The sequence below is a fragment of the Aspergillus nomiae genome (assembly GCF_001204775.2).
Source record: "Aspergillus nomiae NRRL 13137 chromosome Unknown contig00117, whole genome shotgun sequence".
In the NCBI taxonomy this organism is placed as follows: Eukaryota; Fungi; Ascomycota; class Eurotiomycetes; order Eurotiales; family Aspergillaceae; genus Aspergillus; species Aspergillus nomiae.
Window position 1 is genome coordinate 24598 of NW_015378172.1, and position 13153 is coordinate 37750.

The 13153-nt window shown below is 47.8% G+C and overlaps 3 protein-coding genes across 3 annotated transcripts; 1 reads left to right on the forward strand and 2 right to left on the reverse strand.

Moving 5' to 3' along the window:
• Window positions 1-732: 732 nt before the first annotated feature.
• ANOM_004972 (ATP-binding cassette transporter) lies at window positions 733-5855 on the forward strand (the record flags this gene model as incomplete). The annotated part of the gene is made up of 11 exons (XM_015550229.1): window positions 733-1609; window positions 1667-1718; window positions 1772-1788; window positions 1844-2414; window positions 2484-2567; window positions 2619-2678; window positions 2766-2955; window positions 3009-4439; window positions 4488-4897; window positions 4952-5577; window positions 5625-5855. The coding sequence occupies 11 exons, from the start codon at window positions 733-735 to the stop codon at window positions 5846-5848; spliced, it is 4542 nt and encodes a 1513-aa protein (XP_015407301.1). The 3' UTR covers window positions 5849-5855.
• Window positions 5856-6850: 995 nt separating this feature from the next.
• Window positions 6851-7965, reverse strand: ANOM_004973 (ubiquitin domain-containing protein; the record flags this gene model as incomplete). The annotated part of the gene is made up of 3 exons (XM_015550230.1): window positions 6851-6988; window positions 7051-7785; window positions 7816-7965. The coding sequence occupies 3 exons, from the start codon at window positions 7963-7965 to the stop codon at window positions 6851-6853; spliced, it is 1023 nt and encodes a 340-aa protein (XP_015407300.1).
• Window positions 7966-9055: 1090 nt separating this feature from the next.
• On the reverse strand, window positions 9056-11472 carry ANOM_004974 (putative G-patch domain protein; the record flags this gene model as incomplete). Its single annotated transcript, XM_015550231.1, has 3 exons — window positions 11383-11472; window positions 11055-11314; window positions 9056-10994 (listed from the first exon to the last, which is right to left on the reverse strand). Exons 2-3 carry the CDS (start codon window positions 11264-11266, stop codon window positions 9056-9058), a joined length of 2151 nt encoding a protein of 716 aa, XP_015407307.1. The 5' UTR covers window positions 11267-11314; window positions 11383-11472.
• Between the last annotated feature and the right edge of the window lie 1681 nt (window positions 11473-13153).

Genomic DNA, 13153 nt, shown 5'->3' on the forward strand with positions numbered 1-13153 from the left:
AGTGGAAAGTCGCTGCTTAATTTGTGATCGGATCACGGGTATCTTACACAGTACAATCAGCCATTGATATCCAAACCTCCAACTCACCCTGTTGTATACTATTCTACGAAGCTGCTGTTGCGAGACACCAGATCCTAAGTTGGAAATTTAACCGCTTTAATCAATTATCCCCCTAAAATATGATGTACTCGTCTTCAGCTCTTGACGCCGATAAACTCTCTTCTCTGCCGTATCCAGCGCACATTACAACATTACCTTCTGTACGACCCCTGGTGGCTCCATATGTATAGACACAACGACCACTCAGGTTGAGAAGATGCAGTTTGATAGTGCGGGAATCTTGGAATTGCTCCAACGAGGGGTCTCTCAGGCATTTGAGTCTTGCTATCAATGACATCACCACTTCCCGCGGGACGAATTGAACACCAGCCCGAGAGTCAATTAGCAAACCGTAATGCCATCATAACAGGTCAATCGGTACCTAGGTTGCAGCTCGCTTGGAGACGAATGGGGTTACACGCGAAATGTGTGGGCTTCCTTATATAGAATCGTTACGCCCAAATATTGCTGTTCGTTTACTCGATTTCTTTACCTGGTTTCAATTGCATTCTACATACATCCTTATTGTGCATCGTTGGTCATCTTCAAAGTGAACAAACTTCACACCCTCATTGCCTTAATACTTGACATCTTATCTAGTCTGTTCACACAAGTCTGATTGTATGATTAGATATGACAGAGGAGAAACGCACCGGCAGCAGCCGGTCAAGCTCAATCCAGGAAGATGCGGCAAACGTGAGACAGCAGTACAAGCGAAGGGGGTCAAAGTTCGATGATGCCTCAGTCTTCGAGAGTATTAATCCCGAAGGCAGAGCGGAGTTGACGCGTATTGCGTCAAACTTCCCCTTGCAACGTCGTGCGACTAGCTCTCAAGAGAGCGAAGCTCGTCTCCAACGCAAAGATACGCTTGAGGATATTGGCCTCGATCACCCTTCTCTGGACCCTACCAGTGGTCAATTCGACCAGTACAAATGGACTCGGATGAGACTGAAGCTGATGGATAAGGAAGGCATTGCTCGTCCCCCTTCGACTGGAGTTGTTTTCCAGAATCTCAATGTGTCCGGATCAGGCTCGGCGCTGCAATATCAAAGCACTGTGGGGTCGATTTTGTGGGAACCTTTCCGCCCACAAGGATTGCTGAGCTTTGTGAAAAAGTCCCCAGAGAAGCAGATTTTGCGCAATTTTGATGGTCTCCTAAAGAGCGGCGAGATGCTCATTGTTCTGGGGAGGCCTGGGAGCGGATGTTCGACCTTTCTTAAAACATTGTGTGGCCAGCTGCATGGTTTAAAGCTTCGTGAAAGCTCAGAGATACAGTATAATGGTGTTTCCATGGAAAAGATGCATAAAGAGTTCAAGGGTGAGGTTTTGTACAATCAAGAAGTGGATAAGCATTTCCCTCATTTAACCGTCGGACAAACGTTGGAATTTGCTGCTGCAGCGAGAACCCCTGAGAATAGGTTACATGGGCTGAAGCGACAAGAGTTTGCTAAGCACATCACCAAGGTTGCGATGGCTGTATTTGGCCTACTTCATACGTTTAACACAAAGGGTATGTCGTGCAAGCTAGAAACCTCCGGAAGTCGAAGTAGCTGACACCGGTGCACAGTGGGTGATGACTATATTCGAGGTGTTTCAGGGGGTGAACGAAAACGAGTTAGGTCAGTATGCTCTACATATCATGATTGTTGGTACTTCTCTGACTCGCATACAGTATAGCTGAGATGGCACGTAAGTATTTAAGTCGCCCTTACTTTGGTAACTTTTGCAATTGACATTATACCAGTTTCTGGTGCACCTATGGGAGCATGGGACAACAGTACCAGAGGTCTGGATTCTGCAAGCGCATTGGAGTTTGTCAAAGCACTGCGGCTTTCCTCCAATTTAGTTGGCACTAGTCATGCGGTTGCCATCTATCAAGCCTCGCAGGCAATCTACGATGTCTTTGACAAGGCTATCGTTCTATACGAAGGGCGAGAAATCTATTTTGGTCCATGTGATGAGGCAAGAGACTACTTCACCGGTATGGGCTGGCATTGTCCACCACGCCAAACTACTGGGGATTTCTTGACAGCTGTTACCAACCCGCAGGAGCGTCAAGCACGGGATGGAATGGAGAACAAGGTCCCTCGCACGCCTGATGAATTTGAGAAGTATTGGAAAACGAGCCCTCAATATGCCGCGCTCCAAAGTGAAATCGATGAGTATCATATGGAGTTCCCAGTGGGAGGAGAAGCGGAGCAAAGCTTTGGAGAAATGAAGAGAGTTAAACAGGCAAAGCATGTTCGACCGGAGAGCCCTTATATCATATCAATTCCGATGCAAATCAAACTCTGCACAATCAGAGCTTATCAGCGGTACATATCGATTCCTTGATCCTTGCACTACACTTTTGCCATCATTTCTATACTAACTAACCACCTCAGACTCTGGAACGACAAGCCCGCCACATTGACAACGGTCCTCGGAAGAATCTTCATGGCGCTTATAGTTGGTTCCATGTATTTTGGGTGAGTAGTTCGATATCACCCTTATGTCTAGTACAGTTTTAACCTTCATAGGACACCGAATGCTACAGCCGGATTCTATAGTAAAGGAGCTGCTCTTTTCTTTGCTGTTCTGTGAGTATGCCCTTGGATGTCATGTATCAATCCTGGTGACCCGGATGATCTTAAAAACGCAAATCCCGGGCTAACCCCTGTGTCTAGAATGAATGCCCTTATCAGTATCACCGAGATCAACTCCCTCTATGACCAGCGACCTATAGTTGAGAAGCAAGCGTCCTATGCTTTTGTCCACCCCTTCACTGAGGCATTCGGGGGCATTGTAAGCGACATACCAGTGAAGTTCATCTCAGCCGTGATTTTCAATATCATTTTTTACTTCCTGGCTGGATTGGTAGGTAGTGACTAGTCATCCCATATGTAAAAGCTGCTAACACAAGCATATAGCGATATGAGGCGTCCCAGTTTTTCATTTTCTTCTTATTTACATTCCTTAGTACACTTGCAATGTCGGGAATCTTTCGGACCCTTGCAGCTGCGACAAAGACCCTCGCACAAGCTATGGCCATGGCTGGTGTATTAGTCTTAGCAATCGTCATCTATACAGGCTTTGTAATTCCTGTTCCACAGATGCATGACATCCCGTGGTTTAGCTGGATCCGATGGATCAATCCCATCTTCTACACGTTCGAGTCCATGATAGCCAACGAGTTCCATGGTCGACAGTTCATATGCTCGCAATTTGTGCCTTCTTACCCGAGCCTTAGCGGTGATTCCTTCATTTGCTCTGTCAGGGGTGCTGTTGCAGGAGAAAGGACCGTTTCTGGGGACGCTTTCATTGAATCGCAGTATAGGTACACATATGCGCACGAATGGAGGAACCTTGGCATTTTGATAGGCTTTTGGATTTTCTTCTCTGCGATCTATCTACTGGCCACGGAAATCAATTCCCAGACTTCTTCTAAAGCCGAGTTCTTGGTGTTTCGACGGGGCCATGCGCCGGCACATATGCGCGACCTTGACAAAACTCAAGGTGACTCTGGATCTACAGAACTCGCTCAGTCACATGAAGAGAAGGAAACTGAGAATGATGTATCCGTTATACCAGAGCAGCAGAGCATATTTACCTGGCGAAATGTGTGCTATGATATCCCTGTGAAGGGGGGAGAGCGGCGTCTATTAGACCACGTCTCGGGGTGGGTTAAGCCTGGTACACTTACCGCACTGATGGGTGTATCAGGCGCTGGTAAAACAACCTTGCTTGATGTTCTCGCTAAGCGTGTTTCTATCGGCGTCGTGACAGGTGATATGCTGGTAGATGGGAAAGCGCTTGACAATAGTTTCCAGAGGAAAACAGGGTATGTGCAGCAGCAAGATCTCCACCTTTCCACAACAACCGTGAGAGAGGCGCTACGGTTCAGTGCACTCCTACGTCAGCCAAAGTCGGTCTCGAAGAAGGAGAAGTACGAGTTTGTCGAGGAAGTTATAGAGATGCTCAACATGCAGGACTTCGCTGGCGCTATTGTTGGGACACCAGGAGAAGGCTTGAATGTTGAGCAAAGGAAGCTTTTGACAATTGGGGTGGAGTTGGCTGCAAAGCCTGAATTGCTGATTTTTCTTGATGAACCAACTAGTGGTCTAGACTCTCAGAGTTCTTGGTCTATTGTAGCCTTCTTGCGGAAGCTCGCAGATCATGGTCAAGCAGTGCTTTCTACGATCCATCAACCGAGTGCGCTCTTGTTTCAGCAGTATGACCGTCTCTTGTTTCTGGCCAAGGGAGGAAAGACTGTTTATTTTGGAGAAATCGGTGAGCAGTCTCGCACTCTCCTGGACTACTTTGAAGCGAATGGAGCAAGAGCCTGCGGTTCGGATGAGAATGTAAGTGTACGCTTTCGTCTTCATTGATAGCATACTGACAGGGGAAAGCCGGCCGAATATATGCTGGAAATTATCGGAGCCGGCGCCTCTGGTAAAGCCTCTAAGGACTGGTCTGCCGTATGGAATGAAAGTCGCGAATCTAGTGATGTCCAAAAGGAAATTGACAGAATCTATCAAGAGAGGGCTTCAGCATCCAATGGTAATGACGACACCCATCACAGAGAACCTGCGGAATACGCCATGCCGTTTATGTACCAGCTGGGGTACGTAACTCATCGTGTCTTCCAACAGTACTGGCGAGAGCCCTCCTACATATGGGCCAAGATCCTTCTTGCCACCCTCTCGTCGCTATTCATCGGTTTCACATTCTTCAAGCCCAATAGCAGTCAGCAGGGATTCCAGGACATCTTGTTCAGTGCCTTCATGCTGACTTCCATCTTCTCAACATTGGTACAACAGTATGTGATAATTCCAAACTCTTGTTTGTAGTTACCAGCTAATGCAGGCATTAGAATCATGCCAAAATTCGTGGTCCAGCGATCTTTATACGAAGTTAGAGAGCGACCATCGAAAGCATATTCATGGGCAGCGTTCCTTATCGCCAACGTAATAGTTGAGATACCTTACCAGATATTTGTCGGGGTAATCTCATGGGCATGCTACTATTATCCCATCTACGGTGCCAATCAGGCATCTCAACGGCAAGGCCTCATGTTGATCTTCATCATCCAGTTCTACCTGTTCACCTCGACATTTGCAACCTTTATTATAGCCGCACTGCCCGACGCAGAGACGGGAGGAACTATCGCAACATTGCTATTCATCATGGCCACCACCTTCAACGGAGTCATGCAACCACCGAACGCTCTCCCAGGATTCTGGATCTTCATGTATCGAGTATCGCCCTTGACATACTTAATCGCGGGCATGACAGGAACAGGATTACACGGCCGAGCAATCACATGTGACGCAGGCGAACTAAGCGTCTTCAATCCACCGTCCGGCTCAACCTGTGGCGACTACCTGGCCCCGTATCTCCAGTCTGCGCCAGGCAGGCTGTACAACCCCAGCGCAACACAAGGATGCGAGTACTGTCAGCTTCAGAATGCCGACCAATACCTCGCCAGCAGTAACATCTGTAAGTCTTTCTACCGGAATCCGGGCCACAGGCTAACTAGTGAACAGACTACAGTGAGAGGTGGCGGAATTTCGGACTGGGCTGGGCTTACATCGGCTTCAATGTCATGGGTACTGTTGCTCTGTATTACCTCTTCCGAGTTAAGCATTATAACCCCACTAGCTTGGTGCGGGGTATTGGGAGTACTGCGAAAGTGGTTTGTCGGGTGTTCAAGAGACGGTCTGGGACGACGCCTAAGGGGAGGGAGGCCGAGAATGGAAAGTTGATTTGATCGCATCTTGGTGTTTTCCATGGAAGAGAGGGAACTGCGATATATATCTCACTTCATGCGTTTCATCATCCTATTTCATGCCTATCCAAGGATTAAACTATATACACCAAAGCACTAATAATGCCTTGAATATATATAACTTTGTTAATATAATTGTTGACAGAATACCATAGCATCATTAATATAGCCAACTCCTTGCCATCATTATTAAGGTTAGTTATACTCCCAATGTTCTATATTTGTCTTCCTTCTGATCATAATATACTTAAAAAAAAGAATATAACAAGAAATGGATTAGATAGCTTACTGGTTCATATCTCCAGCATCATTGGTCTAGTGGTAGAATTCATCGTTGCCATCGATGAGGCCCGTGTTCGATTCACGGATGATGCACTCTCTTTTTGACCGAACTTTTTTGTACCACCCAATATGCAGTAATAAATACACTACAATGTAGAGTACGTACGCCGTACTATTGCTATATAGCCAAACAAACTATAGCGCTGTGTATGTAGCTTTTGACTTTCAAGCAATCGTCTGGTTTGTATGTCCATTTACGGAAATCATGACCACATATACCAACTATTGTTTTTCTGGAAGAGGGTGCTGCAAGGGACAGGGACTAGATTCATAATTGAATGCCACACAGACACTCACATTTCATTTAATTAGACTATTCCTATGATTGACAGCTGCAGTCAAATACATACTATGACGTATCACATAATGCCGTGGCTAGGAAGGAGGTGGCTATCAGCCAAACCGAGCAGCCTGAAAACAGGTACATCTGAGCCAGGGGAGTAGGTATGGGGAAGTAGGTATGTCAGTGGACATAGGTGATGAAACGGATAAACATGGGGTATTATGCAAATTAAACAATAGACTAGGGGATATCGTAATGGTGGTTGGTAGTCGTTAAATGGCTGAAATGTCTCGCAGATTGTATCAATCTCCGATTCGGGAAGAGTTCCACGGGATTTCAATAATCGATGGAATGGCGACTTAGCATGATGGAGATGGTCGTGCGACAACCAATGCGTTGATCACATTGCCTTGTTTCCATCCTTGGTCGACTAGGGGTAAATGTTCCTTGAGGATTTTGCCCAAGTAGGCGATTTTTATTCGCTGTGTTTTGGGGATCTGGGCGAGAACGCTGCGCGTTAGTTATGAGATATATACCATATAGGTCTGATTTGACTTACCTCGGCTTCCTGTTGTAATTTGCGTGCGACATAAGCAACATTCTGCGCTTTGCCGACGGTCACGACCATGTCAGGCCCGCCCCTATCGCTTAGTCGTGCTTTCACGCGGATCAAATCCCGCTCGCTGAGCTTGCCCTTTTCATCTCTGCGACGCTCGGCATCGTCTGCGATAAGTTCGTCTCCCGATTCCTCGTCCAATGACAACTTGCCGTCGTCGGTGTCGAAATCATCCTCTCCGAGGTTGGATTTCACCAAGTTCTCTGGATCGCTCACAATACATTGTGGTAATCTATAGAGGACCCCTTGCTCATCGTAGACACCCTGACACAGATCACCCGTAGGCACCGTGACTCCGGCAGCGTCAATGATACCCTGAGCCGTGGTGAGATCACCCGTCTGCATGAGCGAGATCGCTGCAGACAGCGCGGCCCAGATCTCAGGTTTACCCGTCACCCGCGTCTCGAAGAACTCCTTGCGCTCCTGATCTAGCTGCGCACGATTCCACAGTCGGCGCTTGCTATACCAGACATGACGGCGGATAGGGGCGTTGAAATTCTCATTCAGCGGGAGATGATCCGGGGAGGCACGAATAACGACACGCGCCGAGTTAGAAGGGATAGTGGCGACGGCGGTTGAATTCACCCCACGAGCGGACGCATCCGGACGGCGCTCTTCGGTGGCTGTCTGGGTCGCATATGCGGAGCGGTTGTCACGCGCAGTGGACAAGCAACAACCCTGTAAGAAAGAGAGTTAATATAGAGTTACTGAAATGGGATCTTTTAGAGGAAGTTGGGTTGACGTGGAGGGGTGCAAATCTGCAAGGATGGTGCTTGTTGTGCTAGTGTGAGGGATCCAATCATCGCGCAAGGTGGAAATAGAGAAAGAGCTTAGCATTAACGAGAAGGGCTGTACCATTTTGTAGATATTGAAGCCTGGACTCCATTCAGCCAGGAAGAACGATGCGAAAAGCTTCAAGATTCCCAAGATGTACTGTATGGGAACAGAGACGTAGTGCGGAGGAGTGGGAAACGGCCGAAGACGAGAGCGGAGGGTACGCCGTATGGAATGTAGTTGTTTGTATGTATGTATATACCTGAACGGTAATCGTATGACTGGCTTTGGGAATTTAATGGCCCACGGTCGAGAACCGTTGCATGACGTATTTGGTATGGGCCGATAAGAAGCTGGAATGATAAGCGTCGTCGCTTGAACAAGTCGCTGGGAGACGTTCAGGACAGAAAAGGAGTCCACAGGGGGCAGACGAGGAGAGAAAGAGAGTAAGTAAGAGACGAAAGAGAAGGAGAGGAAGAAGAAGAGGAAGGGAAAAAAAAAAGAAAAGAAAGGAATGTAACGAATACGACGATTATTAAGAAAGGAAACTCTGGGGAAGAGGGGAAAAGGAAGCGTAAGAGGCATACGTATGTATCCTATGAATTACTCCGTACTCCGTATATTCTCGTACTTAAAAAAAACCTCACCCTCGGAAATTCCCAAGGATTTAATGGTTCGCCGTACCAAATCAACACTGACCACTCCGTGACTGATATTATTACCACTGCCCTTTACCAACTCTTTCTGTCTGTTTCTCTCTCCATCTCTCTACTCTGTAAGAGTTCCAATTGACCGCTGGTTTTGAGAATCTCCAATTCAGACTAGTATATCCGGACCAATGTTCGCTTGCGTTCGCCAGAGCTTGGTTGAAGGTGAATACGAATTAAATGAGGTCTCCACCATCCACGCCGTTGTGGGTTGGGTTCTTAATCTTTTCCATTGTGGAGATCCAATTGTGATCCGTCTTCGACTAACTACGCTTGTCACGCGGATCAGCGCTTGAGGTGTTCGTCATCCATGCTTCGAAACCTTTTCCTTTCTTTTTTGCCTCTAACCCTATATTGCTTTACAGGTCCCTTTTTCATCCCCTTCCCAGAAGAAAACCGGATATCATATGCAACAAACCGTAGTGAGAGGAAAAAAATAAAATAAAAGAGAAGACTAATCGAGCTACTCAGCTCTCATCGTCCTCGTCATCACTTCCGAATATCGCCTTGAAAATTTCCTCGCCTGGTCGCTCCGCCTCCAAGGCTTCGTTGCGCTCAGGCTCCACTACGATCGGTTTAGGTTTTTCGACAGCGCCACTGCTCGCGCCTGCTTCAAGCAGAAGTTGATCCATAACTTCCTGCGAGACTAATTCCTTAGGCCCAGGAGTCTGATATCCTGCAGACTGGAACCGTCCCCCAGAGGCAGTGTCTGAAGGTTTGACCGGATCACTGGGATCTGATTGTACATGGCCCGGGGGTTTCACATTAAGCCGCTTGCACAGCAAACGCGTCGGATAGAACGATATGTTGCTCCGAGTCATCGGGCCAAACATGCCGATCTTTGCGGCCGCTACGGCAGGGTCTTCGGGCTTCGTGGCAGGGTTCTGAAGCAATGAATCCGTCGCAGATGATTCAGCCTCATCTGAGGATCCTTTTGGTCCGCTGGAGGCAGACGTGAATCGCGACGCCATGGCCCCCGACATCGGTTTGAAGACCTCTGCAGCGCGAGCGAACTCGTGGAGCTCAGCAACCCATTCGTCGGTGCTCGACCCAGAAACCCGATCCGGAAGACTTTCTCGGAGTCCCGCCCGGACTTGAAGGAACGTTCGATATCGGGATCGCTTATCTGGATCCTCGGAATAAGGCATCCAACCACTAGCCGCTCGGGTCAAAGCCTGAACTGCGACTTGCTTATCCAATTTGGGAACAAGATCCCACAAATCCTTCCGCTTTTGCGCCTCTGACATCTCGTATCCTTCTGGAGCTTTCTCACCCAATGCTGGCGGTAGGTCGGTCTTCCCTGTTAGTTTGATGATTCTCTCCCTGGACTCAGGGGTCATCCAATCAAAAATAGATTTCCCGGGAAGTTGCGCTTCCCCCAAAAGCGCAGCTCGTGAGGTGGGGTTTAAAGAAGAAGCTTTAGCTGCCTCGGCTGTAGAAACGTATTTAGATGCATCCCTCTCTTCTGATGGAGTCTTGCTGCATTTCCAATCCTTAGGAACCTCGGGAGGTGCATATTTCTTCTCCTGTGCTGAAATCGTTAGGCTAGAGACGCCGTCCGCTAGCACAAACCCATCTAAGGGTAACCGGCCATCATGGCATTTCCTGAACCCTGTAGAGTTCCTAGAGGCAAGCGCCTTTTTGGATATAAAGACCGGTTTGTTGCTCAATAGAGGGTTGGATGCCATCTTTGGTTTCGCATCTTCCAGCAACTTCTTTTTCTTCTTCTTTTCTTTCCCAATGACTCGATTATACGAGATCTGAGGCCCTAAGGAATACGGGTCCTCGTCATCTGAGCCGGTGTCATTCAGCACACCGACACCAAATGCTCCGCGACGCGGCTCCTTTGGGGTTGACCGCTTAGAAATGCCCTGACCCGTTAGTCGCTGCCCAAAGAATGGATCGGCATCTTCATCAGACTCGTCGCCCCCAGCCTTTTGGGAGCCAAGACGAGATTCGCCTTCAAACCCAAGCCCTTTGTGATCTGTCTTATGTATAAAAGTCACCATGCGTGAATTCTCCGGTGCGAACAAGTACGTCTTGTCAGTGCCTCCACCACCGGAGGCTGTGTCGTCGCCAAGATGAGCTCTGCGTCGAACCTTAGGACCAATGCCTTGGCCCTCTTTCCACCCCATCCTTTTCAACAGTTTGATTCCCATTGTCTCACCGCCACTTCTGAAAACGTCCATTAGCCCTCCCCGGCGGTTGGGGTCGACATCTGTAGACCCAAACCCAGAAAATTCATCGGTAGTGTGTAGATTTCGAGATTCTTCTGCCTCCCGCACATCCTCTTCGTCCATGAAGTCTTCTACCCGTTGTTGTCGAGCATCCTTTGCTCGGTTCTGCCGTGAGGAAACAAAAGTTGAGGGGGTCCATCCTTCCTTCGATCCGACGGTGTTGAAGTACCTGAAACATGCGACCACTTTTAGTGTGCTGTCCAACACCATCCATGAATCGTGAGCTCACCCGGCACTAAATCCACCGGTGAAGGCACCATGGAGGCGTTTCCTTCCCCGGTCATCTGTCACCTCCTGTTTCCAGATCGGCACGTAAGATCCATCGTCGCGGACGCCGGCATCCAGCGGTGGAAGAGGAGTCCCGTAGAAGGCATAAGGAGACTCCTGTGCCTGGAGATCAGCCTCAAAGGCTGCGCGAGCCCTTTTTCCAGACATTTGCATGTGACGCGACGCTAGAATTTGCCGTTAAACGCTGGTCATTTTGTCGGGCTAGTGTGATGACATATCAGTCATTCCATTCCAGAAGAGAAGTCACGCACATACGAGCCCAAGCATACCTAAGTAGAACAATGCAGTTAGTGTGATGCCAGATTCAAGCCCAGGCCCACTGCAACGGCGGTAACTTTGGTTGTCGCTGCAACGACGGAGGTGTATTGAAGCCGATGGCACATCCGCTGGGATGCATCATGGGTCTGTCCAGGCCGTATCATGTGACGAGGCGGTGCTCTCTACAGACCGCCACATATATGTGGCGGAAGCACGTGTCACGAGGAGGTGTTAGACTCTGTCCTCAGTATGCCGAGTACTAGTGGTATGGTATGAAGGTACACAAAATTGCCCTTGGCTGGAATGGATACAACCTAGGCTCTTTCCGAGGGAGAACTCCGTCCCGAACCAGCACATTTCTAATGTTTAGTCCGTCACCAGAGATTACCAGATTACCGTATTCTAAGACAATGATTCAGTTATCCTTTATACATATTATAAAAGGGGCTTGTGCCCCTAAACAAGAGTAGAGCCGCGAGTACTTACCTTGCTCCAATGTTGGCAAGGGAAGAACCCCGGCGCAGTTCGCTTCTCTGAAGAGGAAACCTTAATGGGTCCGTTGAAGAATGACGTTGTGGTATGTACTATTCTCATTCTTTCCTATTTGTTTTAGAGTTGGGGGAGAAAGAGTGATAATGGATTGCATTAGTGCCTTGCGCTCTGAACCAATTCTATTAGTCTACTGGACCTTATACCATGGTACCTGTTTAAGTATTACTCTGGACCCTGTGTTCAATTGGGCTTCGTCCTTCCAGGGTATACTGATAATTGTACATACATTCATGGTATAGACGGATGTATACATATATATATATGTATGTATGTAAGTCCAGCCTCGCGTGAGATAGAAAAACCCTATTTTCATCACCGACAATGCCTCCGTGGTGATGTCAAGCTGGTATAGACAGTACTTCAGGCTCAAGCAACGCTTTGTATTCCGCCCGATTGTTAAGAATTTATTTTTATTGTCACTTGGATGCCACGGTGCCCGAAGCACCACGGTATACCCCAACGCGAGTGGTTGAGCATGCACAAGGAGTCTTTCAAATGAATCATACAGTAAGTTGAAAAATCCTGGAGTAGCTCATCCGAGTCCAAACGCCTATAAAACCATTTCTTGCTATAGCAGTCATGTAGCGAATCAAGAGCTGATGGGATCATCTGGCTGCTCACAGGTAAATGTCATCAGGACATACTCGGTCCATACAGACAATACGAAATTCTCGTATTAAAACCTCCCCATGATACCTTATCACGGTTAGTTTAACTTTGCTTTTGAATTTAATCGATTTTCTTTTTTGTACTGTACGCAACCGCCATTCGGCCAGCCTTTGATTTTCCCCTGCATAATACCATTGCTAGGGATAATCGAAATTATGCTAGGAGAAAATTGAGAACGAGGCGATGATGTTGTACGTGATAATTTAAGCAGTAAAATGGGCAAGTCATAGGTTGCCTCCACATGGTGCCCTAATTGGGACAAAACAATAGACTATCGCAATAACCATTACCACGTCCACTTTAAACCCGTGGTACTAAACATAGTACAGATGATACTACTAGCATACCTGAACGGTACCGTTGTGACTGATTTGCGGCCCCTGGCCCCGTGTCTCTTTCTCCGCAGCCGCATCCATCGTTAAGTCAAACTAACCCACTGCTTGTTTCTCAACCATCATTGCACTTGCTTTTTGTTCTTGCTTTCCTTGTGTTCCGTCTCCACGGTGCTACCTTTTTCATTTTCTTTGTGTTTTTCTAGTTCATCTTCCCTTTTCTCGATTT